The sequence below is a fragment of the Temnothorax americanus genome, unplaced genomic scaffold (genome assembly GCF_048541705.1).
Source record: "Temnothorax americanus isolate GAGA-0224 unplaced genomic scaffold, ASM4854170v1 Scaffold96, whole genome shotgun sequence".
Classification (NCBI taxonomy): Eukaryota; Metazoa; Arthropoda; class Insecta; order Hymenoptera; family Formicidae; genus Temnothorax; species Temnothorax americanus.
The window spans coordinates 231,765-251,775 of NW_027509819.1; the positions used below are offsets into that span (position 1 = coordinate 231,765).

Below are 20,011 nucleotides of genomic sequence, written 5' to 3' on the forward strand. Positions count from 1 at the left end.
GAAATTATACAATTACACACTCAACATAGTGCAACTAGTGAAACTTCAAGTAACAACTCAGTAAAACGCAAAATTTTCTATGGCGTCAGATTTAAAAGAAAACAAATTAGGGGGCATTATTTTCGTACCGACCTTCGTATTTAAAAAGTTAGCAAATTAAGTCGTACGACGCTCAAGGGGCCTATCACATATCTTAAAACGAGGTGAAAATGCAAAAGGGAAAGAATTCACTAGAGTATCTACAATTTTATTGGTCAAAAATCTAGTAAATCTGTTCATTTTTCGAATTTTTACTTCATTTCAAGATACGTAATAGGCCCTTAGATATACCTAATACAATGCACAATTCTAAAAGCGAAAGTTGACTGTCGCTCTTTTTGTTAATATCAATATAAAAAGATTACATATGCAAAGATATGTTATTATTTGCATTGATATTATCCGTAATTATCTTCGCATATGTGTACTGTTACGCGAATCTTTATATCAATAAACTTTAAATGCTTATAAATTAAAAACTAGCTATTATAATTTTCACATTTCGTTATTGAAATTTTTGTTTAAAAATAATTTCAAGAATTTGTCCCTTAACATTGTATCTTTACAGGATCCCCAGTACCTATATGTCATCGTGCCTTAATTAGTTTAATTGTTTTAAGATATCCTTTATTTGCTATTTGCAGCTTCGTAAATATGTAATATGCTTGAATATCATAACAGAGATTAACGTCGAATATATGCACATTGCAGCCACAATTTTTATTTTATGCCCTTAGAACAAATAAAATCAACTATACTTGTATCCAATTTTATTTTTATAGAAAAACGTCTTAATTTAAGATAACTTATATACATGCTCTAGATTTTGAACACATATATCAAATAAATATTTTGGATTAGCTCAACTAAACACTAGATATAATAAACTTTAGGTCTATAATAAGATTTTCATTATCTGTAATATATATATGGTAGCGAATGTGTTAAATAGAGAAATTTAGTAATTGGTATTCACAAAAAATGGTATATCTTACAAATAATGTAATATTGAAAAACAATGATGAAATTAATAAATATTAATACTAAATAAAATAAAAGTATCAATTTTAGTTATTTTTGAATTCATATTATTATTAAAGAAATAAAATTTGCAATTTTCATTTGTATAATTAACTACTTATCGTGAAAACATTCTCTTTTATTAGATGGAAGTTGTAACCGGTTAACTCTAGGACATCGAGGAGACAATTTTGCAGATGTACGAAGAGCTAGTCTTCCGCAAGAGACCACATTGGGAAATCTTTTGGAAAATGTCCTTACTTTAACTAGTAAGTATATTTTAATGGTAGGTATCATAAAACAGAAACTAATTTTACATTAAATTATTTTAGATGAGCATGAAAGCATTTCAATAAACAACAATAACAATAATAACAATAACAGTAATCGCAGCAACAATAATGGCATTAGTAAATTTGGTAGCACCATATCTGGAATGCTTTCTCCGAGACGAGGATCAATACCAGCGGACATATCCGAATTACGTCGCGATCTGTTTAGTAGAAATAATGTAAATAATAAGCCGCGGAACCGCAAAAAGATTTTAAGAAGACGAAGTAGTGGTGGACCAGAAATGTTCATCGGTGGATCTATCGATGGGAACGACAATGGTACGTGTCTTAATTGGAAGAAAGAAATAGGAAAATGCGATCCTCTCCCCGAGGCATTTGTCAAACGAAGGGGATCTCTACCCATAGAGATAATGACTGTTTCACATACTGGTCGTTACAACCATAGATAAAGGAGGATGTCGTAACACAAGCGGGTATAATTTATGTTTTCCAGAAATATGCGTACCTATTTTTCTATTATTGTTTTTTATTCTGCAAAAAATAGCTGCATTCGAAAGACAAAGTCGTACAACTGTGTACAAATAATCTCTTCTTCCAAATTTTATTTGACATAAGAGAGTTGTGTCAGCTCGTTTACAACAGCATTGGAACTAATAATAACAAATACAAATAATTCAATAATTCACTATTTAAGTAAATAGAGATACGCCATCTTTGGTAGAGTTTTTTGTAGCTTAATAATATTTTTGTGCAAATTTATGTACTTTTTTTCCATTTAAACTACGCCTCGATTATTTGTCAATTAAAATACAGTTTTTCGTAGAAACAGTAGATTCCAACGAAACTTACCCCAGCAATATTCGAACCTAGACTTTCCTTCAATCCGCGACGAGCGTCTTTACCAATTCAATCACTGAGGCCTGAGGATAAATTCTTTACAATGTTTTAAAGGATGCTTATATGTATACAGAGTGTTCGATTGATGTATGTGATAAAAAAATTACATATTTTATTTTACATAAAAAGAACTTACAAATCAAAAAGTGCTTTACAGTTTTAGAATATTTTTAATGTTAAGCGAGATATTGCAAATTGAAGTTTAAATAATTTCTCAAATCAACCACCTATAAATGATCGAGGTGCATATCTGCATATTCCGCAAATGAGAAAAGCATTGCCTTGAAATCTTAAGACTGAATACTTGTGTACAGCTTCGAAGCCAAAAGAACGCTACTTAAAATAAACTGATATAAACAATAAATTTTGTTATGTTTACATTATTTTGCTTAGTGAAGCAAATTCTACACAAGTATGCAGGCATGGGGTAAGTAAGAAAATCTGCCGTCCCGCCGCGTTGACCGAACTACCGAACGCGCGGCGAGTAAATTGTAACGCTTGATTTGAAAAATTATTCAATTTTAACTTGCAATATTTCGCTTAATATTAAAGATTCAAAAACTGTAAAGGACTCTTCAACTGACCTTTTTATGTGGAATTTTTATGTGCATCTTCTTTCATGACATATATCAATCGAACACCCTGTATATACGGGATGGGGCATTTTAAGTGTTAAGCCGGTTCTACAATACGTCGCAAACGATAGCAACTACTAGTTGAAAAGTGTTATTTCTGATTGCCGATTGCCAGTTACTGTCGCTAAAAAAATTAAAAGTTTGTCAACTCTCTTTTGACAACCGCAATTGACAAGCGCAACGTGGAAATAACACTTTTCAACTAGCAGTTGCCATCGTTTGCAACGTACTGTAGAACTAGCTTTAGGGTTTATGCACAATGAGAGGAATAAGCAACAAGGAATTAAACATAGAAAGAATTTATAGTCGTATTTTGTATATCTGATTATACGTAGCATCTCATTTAATGATTTATTTTATTGTTTTACTTTATCATTTTCTAATATAAATCATAATTTAATATTATAAAATTAAATTAGACTTTTTTTTTGAACATGTTTTTTTAGGTCTGCACTAAACTATCATAAGCAAAAAATTATTTGAGAATATAAAACTACGTAATTGTTTTCACTGCATTGCGTATAATTATTATATTTTCTAAATACATGTCACATAGTACAAATTGCATCTCTCTTATCTATTTTTTCTCGTTAGAATAACAACAGGATTTTAACAAGTTTTATTCTACTCGTGACAAATCATAACAACAACTACATGTCGTTCTTAAATTATATAAAATTTCTTATTGTTTGCTATAGGATCAACATCAGCACCACGTAGATCTAGCCTGTGGCGGTTTTAGAATGCTGTAGAAAAATAAGGACCGTCCATACTACCAGCAATTAACGTCGAGTCACAACAACAGTTTTTCCTGGAATTATCAGCAGTAACATCAGCGATGATTGATTACTGATTTTTAAAATTATCAATATTAAAGATATTTTTATTTTTATTAATTTTAAATGTGAGCAAATGTATATTGTAATTATATTTTTAATAATTTTAAATATCATTACAACGTTAAATCAATGTACTTTAATCACGCGAATTTGGTTAATATCGATATGATTGTGATATCACATATATTGTGATGTTCTTGCATGCGCTGGACAAATCAAAATTAATTGGAGAATTTTGATTAATTAAAATCGATTTTTGTTAATCGAAATGTTGCAAAATTTATGTTATGTCTATAAATATATTATTGAATATTAAGACGTTAGATGAAATAATTTTGCAAAAAAAGAAGGAAAAAGACGGAGAGGAGACGAGAGAGAGAGAGAGAGAGAGAGAGAGAGAGAGAGAGAGAGAGAGAGAGAGAGAGAGAGAGAGAGAGAGAAAGAGAGAGAGAGAGAGAAAGAGAATAAGAGAGAAGATATATACACATCTTAATATATAGGACATACCTTTGTAGATTTGACATAAAAAAATAATAAAAAAAAATAATTTATATAAATATATAATCTACTATATCTCGCTTTCAAGATTATGTTGAAGTTATATGTTTATAAAGATATCCATTTATTCTGCATATGTAGCTTATCCATTTATAAATTTCAGATATTGATTGAAAAAGTTTCTATTATTATTTAAAAAATATAAAGAAACACATACTAATTATTAGAAAACTGAATAATAGTATTACAAAAAAAAACATTAGGAAACTATAAAGTATCAAGCTAATGTTTTTCTTACTATAAATTCTAAAATTAATTATAATAACTTATATTATAGATACCCAAAATGATTAGCATGTACATGAAATATAAAAATACTTATAAACATGTTGAACATTGAAAATTATAATTTGATAATGAATCAGAATAAATCATAATATATGTTTATTATGTAAGCTTACTATCAAAAATCTCAAAGCCAATACGAGTCTAGAAATGCAAATGTTTGTAACGCTAACATAATTAATACATACATTTTGTATTATATGCATTTTTAATATTTTTCAATTAAATTCTTCTCAAATCTCAAATATTCTTCAGTTGAAATTAATTTTGGCTTTTACTAAAGTTCTCTTTAATCACACACAATGATAAAGAAAACTGAACAAAACTGATGGACTTGGTTCTTTATATATTCGTTAAGCTCTCCTTTCTTCCAATCTACCTTTTTTTATTTCTAAATAACGTAACTATTACAATATTTAACGTTTCTTAGGTCTATTGTTGAAAATCTAGAATAAATTACAATCTTCTTTTTAAGAACCAAAATTGTGAAATTTTCTTGTAATTAGAAGAGATATATGATCGAGTAATCTATATGTATCTCAATTGTGATATTCGTGTTAAAAAACATTAAAAAGCTGCATTTAAAAGCACAAATCTAATAATGCAAAATAAATGTTAGATGCTTTAAGCTTAGAAGATTTATTGAAGGATATGTGTATAATAATCCAGCACATCATGACTCTTGAGGAATCATATAATATATATATACACACACATAATAAAATGTAAAGCCTGCGATGTGTCATACATGATCTAGGTAAAGCATCACTTGAGCAAGGGTAATTGAATATAAAGGAATACCTATTCTTTAAAAATATCCCGTTCATTACAGATTACACATCACAGTTTACAAATAAATTACGACTTTGATTAACAAAAACGTGAAAATCTTACATAATTAAACAAATTTATTTGTTTAACTCGTTAACATAACTGCAGTAGATACAAATCGATGGTCAGTATGAGTTTGAGATGCAGTTGTGCGTGCAACTAATAAAATTTTATAGTACAAATGATTACACTCCTACAATTGGTTATAAATTCTAAAATTTTTTATCTCTTCTGAGATCCTCTTCAATTGGTGGCCATTGACGGACTGAGCACACCATTGAGTTGATGAGTTCATTGTCTTTATCTGGTCATTGTTGTTAGTTCCCTCTTTTCAATTTTTATTACGTCTTCTGTGAAAGATGTGATTGTTAAAAAATGTTCCTTTTTTAATTATTCTTATTGTTGCAATATCTTGTTTTCAAATCCTTATTTTTTCTCTTTTCATTTATCCCTATGCAATGTATTCAACTTTTTTGTAACGATATGCGTTATATTCCGTAAGCTACGTAAATGGTTTGTAATAATTGAATATTCAGATGCGTTTTTGAGAATATTTTTCTTATGTTCAGTCACTCTTGTTGTAACCGAGTTTGGTGCTGAGTTTGGCCTACGTATGATGCTTGGCAATCTTTATATTTTGTTATATACGCTACATAGTTCCTCATCATCTATTATTGTATTGGATCTTTATATGCTTTAAAGGTGCGTGTCCACCTGCGAGTAAGAACTCTCGAGAGCAAAAAGAGAGAAAGAGAAAGAGACTCTCGAGAGTATCTCTCTCTCTCTCTCTCTCTCTCTCTCTCTCTCTCTCTCTCTCTCTCTCTCTTTCTTTTTGCTCTCGAGAGTTCTTACTCTCAGGTGGAGACGCACCATAATATATTTGCTCAACTGATTGAGAACTTTACATTTAGTCAAATTAATCCCTTTAAATGTTTCTATGTTTTCTGAAATTAATTGATTTGATATAAAGGATGACAAAAAACTTTTTGTCATATTTTAAACATCTGATTTTAGAAATGTTTCATATAAATTAGAAAAAGAATTAAATTTAATCCAAGATATAGATCTATTTGTCCACGCATATTTTTCCATTATAATAAAATTTGATATAATAATTCTAATTTAAAAAAAAAAGAATGTGATTTGTTTAAGTTTGCAGTACCGAATTTAGAATAGAAAGTATTAAACATTAAATGATAAAACTATTTAAAAATAATTATATTAGAGCGAGAAACTTTTAATAAATATTATAAAGAGGTAAATCTCTCTTGCAATTTTGCTTATTTTTTTTTGGTTATTTTTTGAAGAGAACCTGTAAAATTTGAAATTAATTTCAACTAAAAAGTGTTTAAAGTACACAAAAAGCTCAATTGAAAAGTACTAGAAGTACACAAAGAATATAACTATGTTATCGAACAACTGCACTTAGGATCATTGACTTAAATCTGATTTTTAAAATATTTTTTCTATAAACAAACCAATTATTATTTAATCTTACTTATATTTTTACATTTTTTTGTGTTAAATCTACTTTTCGAATATGTCCCACATATTAAGATACATTTATAACTATTATATTCCTCGCACTTTATATAATAGCGTGGAAGAAATAAAATAGCCAAAGTAAGCATTACATTTGTTTGTGCCATATACACGAGAATTATTTAAAGTATGATATTCTGAAAAACAAAACCTGTATAATTATATAGCTAAACAAAAATTACATTTATAATTTATTATAAAATAAAGACAAAAAAAGAGAAAGAAGAGGAAGAGAAAAATTATATATTAATATATGCAGGGTTTAATATAATTTTTTAATTATTAAAATACTTAAGAAATGGAGAATAAATAAAGACTGGTAGAAGGCACCCGCTACTATCTAGATCTAGACTAAATTTACTTATTGTTAGATCTAGATTAAACGAAAAATATAAATTGAACAAAAAGTTTGATAGATGAGAAAGATTTCCATTTTTTGAGAAATATTTACGGCAGAATAACGTTTATATATATATATATATATATATATATATATATATACATATATATACAAGCCAAACAGCAAATTGCAGTAGATGTTATTTATTATACTAAATAATAAATTTAAAGGTTTTTATTTATATAAATTATAAACATTTTACATGGAAAATGTATATATAAAATGTACATATAAAAGCTGATCAAAGAATTTTGTTACATTTTTCAAATTAAGCGTAATAATTTAAAGTAACAAAAGCTATTGGAGTTTAACCATAGAATAAATATTCTTAATTTAAAAAAAGAAATTCTTTAGTATTATACATTAGTTATATTAAAAACTTAAACATTCCGTGGAAAAATAGCATACAATGCGTAAAATACGAATTTGTTAAATGATATAATAATGTTGCGCTCGCCGACTCCGCGTTCGCGTCGCACCGCTCGCACTCTCACTCACTCGCGCAATAACCGGCACTCGCGGTCAATGAGACGACACAATGTAAGAAAAGTAAAGACTCGTTTATTAGAGCAAACGGATTGAAACACAGAATCGAGCTGTCACGTCCGCTCGGAGCCGGAGACTCAGAACAAACCAACAACAAATCGTAGTAAATCGATATCAATAAACAGCTAGTCGTCAGGGACGATCTTCGACTTCCGTTCGTGCAACGGGTGTCTCAGCGCGGGCGCAACACTAACAATAATAATAATAACAATAATAATAATAATAATAATAATAATAATAATAATAACAATAACAATAACAATAATAATAATAATAACAACTACGACAACAACAACAACAACAACAACAACAACAACAACAACAACAACAACAACAACAACAACAACAACAACATTAAGACAGCAATATGTAAGGAATAACTACGGTGAAAATTCTATCAGAGGTTATTATTCACATGCCCCTCTTATGAGTTCAGACGGATCTTACGATAGATCTGACGGACAAACTTCAAATAAATAATAAATAATTATTATTATTATTATATAATTATAATAAAATAGTAATAACATAAAAATTAATAACAGTAGAATCAACAATAAAATTGTAATTATTACTTTTATTATCGTTTACAATACCATAATCATCAGCATAATCATCGTCGTTATAATCATAAAGATGTTAAAGTAAATAAACGTTTTAAGATTAAGCTATATGCGCGCCATATGCGACTCATCTTCTAATTAGTTAGCAAAGTACATTGTTCATAACTATTATTTATAACTATTTCTAACTATTATTTAATATCCATAATTGCGACGCATAGATTCATGGTACGTGAATTAAAATAAATCAAAAAATACAACTACAGAAGTTACATTGATGCAAACATATTTTCAATGCAGATATTATTAAACTGCCTTTGCGTGTGACAGGTATATGCAGAAGGGTCACAACGCTCGAAATTGGGCAAAACGACTGAGGAAGAGGAGGCCTTTGCGTAATTATGATCGAAAGATACCATTATTAATAATACTTGTATGTTATTAAAATTATTATCTGTAAAGTTTTGATAACAATATTATTTACACTTGAAATAAGGAACATAAAGAATAAAATGAACTTGTCGTTATAATCTCATAGTTTACTTGCTATATTACTTAATCTTTGTTTTTCAGATTGTTCAAAAATAAAATAAATAATATTACTCAATCACAGAAATGCAAAGATAGAGAATGTCGATTGTAAGTTTTGCGATTAATCAAAAATATTCATTGATATCTATGTCGACATCATAGATACATACGTACATTATCTATTTTTAAGAATATTTGTAAATGCTAGTAGTTTTCTCTCTGACCCCTCGATTTTTTTAACTCTCGATTCGAATAGCTGTTAGTGCTTTATATGTATTTTACTTTTTTAATCAGTACTGACTTATTCGATAATGCCACATTTTTTTAATAGTAAATATTATAAAAACTCTTGTAACTGCAATCTTTAAAATTATTAATTATGTTTTTTACATAAGTAATGATACTTGCAATATTGCGCGACACTGAAACATTATATGAGATCTGAATATGATATTATGAAACTTTTTAGAATGGATTCCGATCGGAATTGTTTAGTTATTTCTATTGTATTTTCTAGGTGAAAACGGAATATTTTCAATTGAAACCCATGCCGAAAAGTTCTACAATACGTGCCCTTTCAATAAAGTTCGCGAATTCATCACGGTACAATTGCTACATACCTTATTACTGATTATCACAGTCGTCCTCTTCAAAGTAGTTCCCTTAGGAAGCTACACACTGACGTCAGTTTCTTGTCTACCTTTCTAAGCAGTTTTAGAACTTAGTTTCCCAATGAGACTATTTTGAAGAGGCCGACTGTGATAATTAGTAATGAGGTATGTAAAGCAATTGTACCATGACAAGTTCGCGAACTTTAATGTCACACCTCGTATATGCATATTAATATCTAGATTAATATAAAATTTTCTAATCTTTAAAATTTATAAAAAAAAATATGTAGATATACAAGTTATACAATTAATAATCCATGAAAACAAAGTAAAAATCGAGAAGTTTAATTATAACATTTATTTAATAACAACTTCTTAAGAGATACTTATTTTTACCAGACAGACCAATCGAATGGGACTAGACAAAAAATTCTTTGTGATAGCTATAATTAACTTAAGTGCTTGCCTGAAAAATAAGGGTCGTCCAAATACAATATAAACTAGTTGTTTGAGTAAAGTATAACAGAATATACACAGGTAAAAATACATACCATACTGTTGCTGAAAGTGTTATATATAGGCAAATGTTCCCCCCTAATATTTAGGCAGATGTTCCATCTCTAGTGACGTCACTATTCACGACGCAGCAACCCAAGTCTATGTCTCATTTGGACCATCCTTATAAATATGAATTTTCAATACTTCTATAAGTATATAACCGTATTAGCCACTTTTTGAAAAATTTATTACACTTATACCTTGTTCAAAATATACACTTGTTCCTTCTTAAGGTGGTCCTTTCATGAGAACAAGTAATAGATAAGTACCTAAATTTGATATATGTTAAATATACAGTAATAAGGGACATGTGTACGAAAAATCAAGTGAAGTTACCGACACTTTACAAGAAATAAGTCATTCTAAATGTGCGTTCGCGGAGCGTGCCATTGTCATTCTATCCTTGTTTACATCTAATGAACGAGAAAGATAGAATGATCCAAATCGCCACGGCCGAGGTTTTCAACGAATAATACATGTACTTAGCGATCAGATGAATACATTATTCATGTCTTAAAATATTCCCTGAAGTTTCCGGATTTCGTACATACCTTGAAAATAAGGGCTTGCCGAATGTTTTGCTCTGATATATGAGGTTAAATAAGTAGTGGATCCACGCGAATATTGCTTTACTTGTACTGTCATGCCTGACCTAACCTAAATCGAGTCCAACCGCACTACTATTGTGATATTTTTTTAATTAGTAAATAATTAAATAAGATTAAATCGTGCGTGTAAAATCATGTTATATTATTATAATTATTGGGATGCTGTGTAATGTTTGTTTTCAATTACCTCATGACGGATTGTTACTTGACTAGCTGGGTCCGCGAAAGGACCACCTTAACCATCCCCTTATTCTACTACAATTTAATTGATGTTTTTTGATACCAAAAGTTAAGAAATAAAAATTTCATGAATATTTTTCCTTAGGCAATTTTTAAACATATGTATTTATATTGTATTGTTTAAGGAACTAACAAAGTACAGCAAGATCTATATTGAACTTATCGTAAAACAAAAATCTTTTGTATTGAATTATCAACTATATCGATTGGTATAAGAACACAGCAGATTTGGAATCAACTCAATTTTATTATATTAAAAAAGTAACATTTTATAAAAAAAAAGAACCGCACTGTAATTCGTTAATCACACAAGTTTACAAAAAAAAATTTTTGTTATCTTGAGCCAAACAAAGTATTTCTTATAGATTTTTTTGAGACTAAAAACAATTTGGTTATAAGCCAAATTTCACCAGCATGTTTCTGAAATAATTCAGATTTAATTGCGTTAAGAATGACTATTTTGTAATATTTGTAATTTTTTGTAAAAAAATTATGGCTTAAAAGTTATGAAACTTTAATCAAAACTTATAAATAAACGTATTATTCATCTCCTGTAAAATGCATTCTTTTCGTATCTTCCAAGGTAGCGTATCTATGTCAAAATGACATTAAAAACTAGCGATTACTGGTTCAATGATGTCAAGATGATCAAATAATAACCTAATTTAAAACGTCTCTTTTGTGACGTCTCAATGACGTTGAACAAAAACGTCATATTGTGATTTTTAAGTTATTTTTATAAATAAATTTTTGTAATATAATTGAAAATATAAAATGTCAACGTTGTTACAGAACATTACAAACAAATTTGTATTACAAAATAAACTTTTCATACATATTTATATGTATATAAATTGTATTTATATAATTATTTTGAATGGTAAATATAGGTAATTTTTGACTTTTAAGTAACTTTTTATGGTAATGAATAAAATAAATTTGCGTGATTTGACATTAAATATTAAAGTTTTAAGTAAAAAATTGATAAATAAATTTCTAATGACATTATAACATATATCAAAAATTGAAATTTGCATTATTATACATTATTAAGTAAAATTGGCGTTATAAGATAAAAAATCAAAGAAAAAGAAGTTTATTAGATTTTGACGTAGAACTACGTCTTTCTCCGCGGTAGGGGAGGTATCCACGGATGTAACGATGCAACGCGACGATGCAACAAAAACATGTCACACTTTGAACGTTTATATCTTCGAAACTAATAATCGTAGAATAATAAATGACATCTCATTTTAAAGCTTAAGAAGTCCCATTTATAAAATTTATAAAATTTTCTTCATACCTCGGTCGAAAGTACGTACTTTCGTCCCTAATAGCAGGGACGAAAGTTTAACATTTACTCCCTGTGAGAAGTACACGCGCGCCCTCTATAACCTTAAACCTTAACGCCCTTTAACCTTAAAAATAGTCATCAATATTGTTCTGTCTCTCTCGTCAGTTAATTTAATATTAAAATATTATTAAAGTCAATTCAATAATCTAGCAAAAATGAACAATATGTCATCTGATGAATCCGTAGACGAGGAAGAAGTTATACGAAATTTCGATGCAGAAGCGCGATTGATAATAAAAACAAATACGTTGCCAATGAAGTCTGTTGATCGATACAATCTATTTTTGATAGAATGGAATTAATTTATTTTTACAAAATATGACAAGACTTGACTCTTCGAATGTATTTGATGCCTGCCCCCACGACCAGCAGCACTCGCTTCGCTCGTACCGCAAATGTCGGGGGCAGGCATCAAAAACATGCTTATTAACATTTAAAGTTAAAAAAAGTAAAATTAATAACGTACTTTCGACCGGCTATGAAGAAAAATCGTATACACTACGCGGGCCAGAAGTTGAAATCTCGGTCCTGCTCGTCATGATGCCCTCGGCTTCGCCTCGGGGCATCATGACGCGCAGGGCCGAAAATTCAACTTTCGGCTCTTGTAGTGTAATATACTATTAATATTATACCTCGAAAAAACCTAAGTAACAAGTTTTAGATCTTTATATCTCGAAAAATCTCGAAAAAATCTAAGCAGTAGTATCTTTATTTCCGAAAAATTATAACCCAAGTGATACACGTCACAAAATTATGTTACCTTATCAAAAAGAAGAGTCGCGCTTCAAGTAATCTATTACAATTACAAAAAAGAAATGATATCTCTTTAAATTAGAGCGCCAATTACAGAGAGAACATGTATATTGCCTCAAAAAATAATTGTTGCATTACTTTGAAAAATCTTTACATTGTGTCAATTAGAAAAGAATGTATAATAACAATTTTATAAGATTAAAAATTTTATTTAAATTTAACAAGGGAATACAAAATATTTAAATACAGAGTTATTTACATGTGTATTTTTTAATGGCCACAAAGAATTACAGAGGTAACAGTACAAAATAAAAATATTTTATTAAAATACATAAATTTTTCTTGTAAAAAAACTTGGCGCTGCTAAACCTCGAAATTTTAAATAAATAAATAAACTTATTCTATACTTAATTATAAGCCGCATTATCCGCCGTCCGCGTAGTCACGCACACCCATATCACTCACTCCCACATCCACGCTGATAATCATTTAATATTACTCCCATTGCATTCTTCTCTGAATTATTTTTATTTATTGTTGTCCTTATTTATTTAAAAGGTCTAGCAGCGCCAAGTTTTTTTACAAGAAAAATTTATGTATTTTAATAAAATATTTTTATTTTGTACTGTTACCTCTGTAATTCTTTGTGGCCATTAAAAAATACACATGTAAATAACTCTGTATTTAAATATTTTGTATTCCCTTGTTAAATTTAAATAAAATTTTTAATCTTATAAAATTGTTATTATACATTCTTTTCTAATTGACACAATGTAAAGATTTTTCAAAGTAATGCAACAATTATTTTTTGAGGCAATATACATGTTCTCTCTGTAATTGGCGCTCTAATTTAAAGAGATATCATTTCTTTTTTGTAATTGTAATAGATTACTTGAAGCGCGACTCTTCTTTTTGATAAGGTAACATAATTTTGTGACGTGTATCACTTGGGTTATAATTTTTCGGAAATAAAGATACTACTGCTTAGATTTTTTCGAGATTTTTCGAGATATAAAGATCTAAAACTTGTTACTTAGGTTTTTTCGAGGTATAATACTACCCATTTCTTTTTTTTTTAGGTAACAACATATACACTACTATACGTGTACTTGGCGCCTTTTTTTTACCTTTTTTTAAAAAAGGTAATTTTGTGCGGATATCACGCCTTTTTGTAGTATATTACGCATTGTATAAACAATATGTACAGGATAAAGCTATTTGGAGGTATAATACTACCACTTTGTTTTTTTTTCGAGGTAACAACATAACAGGGTAACAACATAATACATATACACTATTATGCGTGTACTTGGCGCTCTTTTTTACCTTTTTTTTTAAAGGTAATTTTGTACGGATCAACAGCTACGTCTAAAAATAAAATAATATATCAATATGATATTATGGCTACGATCAACGTGACACTACAAATGCTTCGAAGCATTCCTCTTCTCTTTTCTTTCAATAAAGAAAGAAGGAGAAGAAGAACCTCCAGAGCATTTGCATCACCGTAGCCTATATATCAAGATATATATAATATCAACAACCTGTTCACCGTTCTCTGGATAGAATTGTAACACTGCTCTTGCGCTTCTTGACAGACATGCATACAACGTTGATAAGAAACGATATAAACGTTTTGTAGGATTGTGCAAAATTTTGCTTGCATAGCACAACCACAAGCGCAGAAATACTGACAGCCCCATCAAACGTACCAGCTTTAAATGGCAATCCTTGACCTAAAAAATAAAATAATGTATTAATATGATATTATGGCTACGGTCAACGTGACACTACAAATGCTTCGAAGCATTCCTCTTCTCTTTTCTTTCAATGAAGAAAGAAGGAAAAGAAGAACGCTCCAGAGCATTTGTATCACGTTGACCGTAGCCTATATATCAAGATATATATATATCTTTCAGCAACGTGCACAACTTTATTTGAGGTTATAATTGGGTACAACATTCATCGCACAAAATTTTTTAATTGCAAATCGGAAACGTACCTCGAGTTGAGCTCTTCTGCGATCAACGAAGTCGGGATCGAACGTGTCAGTCGTCACTTTCTGCCAAGCGTAGAGAACCTTCTTTTCCGGCAGCGATAGTAACACGATGGGTGCGTTCAGCCGATACTCCGCTAGCCTAGCAATCGTGAGCAGTCGGTCGTTTCCTCTCCTTTTAATCCATTGGGTCAAAGGAGAGGAAACGAGCGAAAACGAGCGACTACTCACGATTGCTAGGCTAGCGGAGTATCGGCTGAACGCACTCAATGTAGGGATACGAAATCTTTAGATAAGCACAAAGCAATTCAATTCAGTATATCGCCGGCACGATTACGGTGTTACTGCCGTTTCGCGTACGCGCGTATGCGCGCGTTGTCGCACCTTACCTCGCGACGCGTAATAAAGAGTCACACGATCGGTCTCGCTCCGCGCGTACTACCGTGTCTCTCGATCGATCGAGATAGGTTAACTGATCAGATGATGAACTGACTGACAGGATAGCGCTCTAAACGAACGCACTGTCTGCACTGCACTGCACTGCGACACTAACGCCGCTAGCCGCCAGTGTCGAAAAAGTGAAAGTGACGTTCTCTGTTTGTTACATGTATGTTATAAAGAAAAGCGGTCGACGTAGACGACGTATCTTAAAAATAAATTTTCGCATTTGGACTTTGCGTCGCAATATCTCCGCTCGTAGGGCACGTAGCGGAATATTATGAGAGAAACCCCCCCCTAATTGGACCCCAAGCTATCGATCAAGCCTACTTAGAACTTGATCCGTTCACTCGTTATCGAGATCTCAACATCTCGGGTACTCGCAACCCATCGCGTCGCGTAAATGAGTCACGGTCGGTCTCGCTCCGCGTGTACTTGGCGCAAGACACTACCGTGTCTCTTGATTTCGTGGTTTTTAATAACCGATTTTCTTGAAATGGAATTATTATAAGAACCTGACGTCTGTCTGTATGTCTGTCTGTCTGTCTGACCGTGAACTACTCATTCATTAATAGACCGAATTTTAAAGAATTGAAATAGGGGTAGAATTTTCCGGGAATGACGGTAGTGAGGTTAATTTTTTAATACCGATTTTTTCCTTTCTGAGTCAGTAGGTCCAAAAAATAGGTGATTTTCGTGAATTTTTTTGTAGAGAAAGTAAACAAAATAAATTATTCAATATTTGTGGATTATATTTATGATACTTTTAAGTAATTATACAAATTTTTTCAGCCCATTTAAATAATTTGGCGAAGCGGGATACTGGGCAACACGCGGAATAGGTTGCTCCATGGCGGAAGTCTAGTCCAGTCAAATTAGACAAAAAAAAAGGCTTTTGCTCGGAAGTGAAGCGGTATCAATGAAACCTTTTTAGGGTTGTTGGGGAGATGTAGAAGAGCTTATTTCTGAGTTGTCGGGCTAATCGGACCGATGGGTTTTTAAGGAGGGGAGGGGGAATAAAAAATTTCGGTTTTTTTGCAATAACTCGGCGAATTTTGACCGTACATGATTTACCAACCTTTCATTTTGTAGCTCTTTTAAAGCCCTACAATTCATTTCCTGAAGACCCTAACTTAAAATCAATATTTGTCGAGTTCTAGCCGGTGAAAGTGGGAAAAAATGTATTTTGTCGCGGTTTTTTGCGTTTATCTCGTTTCCATTAATAGATAGAAATGTGCCGCCACTGACAAAGTTGTAGGGCTTAAAGAGACCTACAAAACGAGAGTTCAGTCGTTCAAATTCGTTAAAAATTGAGCCCAGGGAAAGCCTTTGAAAGTCGCGCTTTTAACGCGCGCGCCGCCGCGATGACGATCGGCCATGCGACGCGCCGTCGAGTCGAGTGCGCTCGGGACTCGCTAGAACTCGACAAATATTGATTTTAAGTTAAGGTCTTCAGGAAATGAATTGTAGAGTTTTAAAAGAGCTACAAAATGAGGGGTTATTAAATCATGTACGGTCAAAATTCGCCGAGTTATTGCGAAAAAACGAAATTTTTCATTCCCCCTTCCCCCCTTAAAAACCCATCGGTCCGATTAGCCCGACAACTCAGAAATAAGCTCTTCTACATCCCCCCAACAACCCTAAAAAGGTTTCATTGATACCGCTTCACTTCCGAGCTCAAATGTCTAATTTGACTGGACTAGTCTTCCAGGTCGTAAAATGTGTCTGAAACATCGAATCAATCGATTTTCCTGTTCAGTACAAGTGTCCCTATAGAGTAGACTAAAAAAAATTATTTTGAATAAAAATTCATAAAATGGCGGCAGTTCAAAAAGAAAAATTAATTTTTACTGTAAATTTTCGATACTTTTTTGCTTATAAAAAATTAAATATTGCATATATCGATATGATTGTAATCTACTCTATAGACAAACTAGTTTTATATATGTCAAAAAAAATGAGTGTTTCATTGAAAATTACGTGAGTTATCACTTCCGCCAATTCAATGCAAGACGGTTGCCGTATACCTCAGCGCTGCCTGCTTATGGGCTTATAACTTTTGAACCTTCACGAATTTCAGTTTGCGCTTTTAACACACTATTCTACACACCTAAAGCTATCAAATTATGCAAAAAAAATTTTTTGATTTTTTGAACCCAATTGACCCATAGGGACCCTTAAACCGGTTATGTAGTTTTTTGTTATATTTTCGAAAATAATTGTAGAGTAATAAATAAGTTGTCATTTGATAGCTTATATAGTCTCATTTTCTCTCTAAAGTCTATAAAGTCTCCAAAAAGGGTTACCGATTTTTTTCTTACAACGTTTTCCGCGAACTACTTATTTGTTAATAAACCAAATTTTCAAGAATTATATATGAAACAGAAGTAGAATTTTCCGGGAATGGCGGTGGTGGGGTTAATTTTTCGATATCAATTTTTTTTAAAACGGTTGCGTAGTTTTTGATGCCAATGTGTTTCTTATGTTCTAAAACGTCGAAATATCGCATTTAAAAAAAATGCAAAACTGCTAATAATAAAGAGGTTGCCGATTTCTGTTTAAAAAACAGCCAAACTTACCAAAATTTCTATAACTCAAGAACTGATTAACTAAATTTTAAAGAATTATGGATGAAATAGGGGTAAAAAAAACTGAAGAATATAATAGAATTAATAAAAATTGTTTTATTTACTTTACCATTGTCTCAAAAAAATCATCAAAAACTAAAAAAATAAACGGGCACAGTAACAATAACTATGGCATGCCGTTTTACTTTTTAATAGCAAACATTTTTAGTATACAAATAAAAACTAATTCTCCAATTTACAATAAAGAGAAAAATGGTTTAGAAACATTATTATTATGTCTAGGCATAAAAATAATTAATTAAAATTATGTCTAGACATAATTTTAATTCGTCAAAGTAAAATTTAACGAAAATTGGATGGCACACCGTTTTACTTTTCAATAGCATAAATAATATTGTACTCGATATAAAAGTTTCGAAAAATAATTGTCTAAGAAAAATTGCGATTTTTATTAATGAATTAAAATTATGTCTAGACATAATAAAAATTGGACGAATTAAAATTATGTCTACACATAATAAAAATTCGGTATTATTTTTATGTCAAAACATAATTTTAATTTATCTAATTTTTATTATGTCTAGACATAATTTTAATTCGTCCAATTTTTATTATGTCTAGACATAATTTTAATTCATCCAATTAAAATTATGTCATAACATAATAAAAATTGATAAGGCGAGCCGTTTTACTTTTTAATAACATAATAAATATTCCATTCAATACAAAAGATAGAATAATAATTGTCTTAAGAAAAATCGCGATTCTTATTAATGAATTAAAATTATGTCTAGACATAATAAAAATTGGCTGAATTAAAATTATGTGTACACATAATTTTAATTCATTTTTATTATGTCTAGACATAATAAAAATGGGATGAATTAAAATTATGTCTAGACATAATTTTAATTCATGAATAAGAATTGCAATTTTTCTCAGACAATTATTTTTTGAAACGTTTATATCAAATAAAATATTATTTATGCTACTGAAAAATAAAACGGCGTTTCACAGCGTTTTATAAAGAAATGTAGCATTATTCTTATGTTAAGACATAATTATAATGCATTTTTATTATGTCTTAACATAATTAAATCTTTCACTTTGCAAAATTTTGAAAAATTGAATGCAATTTCGTAGGAACACATTGAAGGCGTGCATTATTTAAAATGTACAGAATAAATCGCATTTTTAAATTTTGTAATTTACATGCTTCCACAATTTAAGCGTGTCAATTTTTATTATGACATCAGTTATTTAAATTTAGAAGCATTTTATTTTTGCGTTACATTATGAAAGTAAATCACTTTATAAAACCATTCTTAGTAAAGGAAAAAATTTATTCACCTTATTTTTATAAAAGACTATTTCCGTATTACCCACTTTTCTTATTTAAAGCTTAAGAAGGTTTAGATAAATAGTATTTCTTTAAAATATTATCATGTTGAGTCAATAATGCGGTAAACTAAATTTATGTTTCGACACAATAATTTACCGAATAAAAATTCTGTCCAAATATAAAAATAATTTAGAATTTGTATTACGCATCCTGACATTATTTAATTTACTAAATTAAAATTATGCTCAAATACAACGCACAACGTGTATAAAAATAAAACCAGATTTTTATTATAGCAGGACATAATTTTTAATCCTACAATTATTATTATGTCAAGACATAATTAAAATTCAGAATTAAAATTATGTCAAGGCATAATTTTAATTCAACGAATAAAAATTTTATCTAAATACATAAATGTTTAGATGATCAAACTTTGAATTTTAATTATACCCACATAATTTTAATTCATCCAATTTTTATTAGAAAGAATAAAAATTGTATGAATTAAAATTATGTCTTGACATAATAAAAATTGTATGAA

At 30.0% G+C, this 20,011-nt stretch overlaps 1 protein-coding gene and 1 long non-coding RNA gene across 15 annotated transcripts in view; one reads left to right on the plus strand and one right to left on the minus strand.

The window, feature by feature from the left end:
- LOC143908466 (uncharacterized) overlaps positions 1-11,688 on the plus strand; it is a 177,572-nt gene extending 165,884 nt beyond the window's left edge. For 12 of the 13 annotated variants that reach the window (XM_077426135.1, XM_077426136.1, XM_077426138.1 and 9 more), the window contains 3 exons: positions 1,206-1,328; positions 1,392-1,670; positions 8,779-11,688. In XM_077426135.1, coding sequence (XP_077282261.1) covers positions 1,206-1,328; positions 1,392-1,670; positions 8,779-8,825 — 449 coding nt within the window. In that variant the 3' untranslated portion in view covers positions 8,826-11,688. Of the gene's footprint in view, positions 1-1,205; positions 1,329-1,391; positions 1,671-3,582 lie in introns of all 13 variants that reach the window. The other variant, XM_077426133.1, reaches the window with a different exon arrangement.
- The window catches only part of LOC143908473 (uncharacterized), a 191,786-nt gene extending 174,812 nt beyond the window's left edge, over positions 1-16,974 (minus strand). Inside the window, exons 1-2 of one of the 2 annotated variants that reach the window (XR_013260153.1) lie at positions 15,106-16,974; positions 14,648-14,839 (exon numbers count right to left, since the gene is read on the minus strand). This is a non-coding gene — a long non-coding RNA (uncharacterized LOC143908473). The remainder of the gene's footprint in view (positions 1-14,647; positions 14,840-15,105) is intronic. The other variant, XR_013260154.1, reaches the window with a different exon arrangement.
- Positions 16,975-20,011: the final 3,037 nt, after the last annotated feature.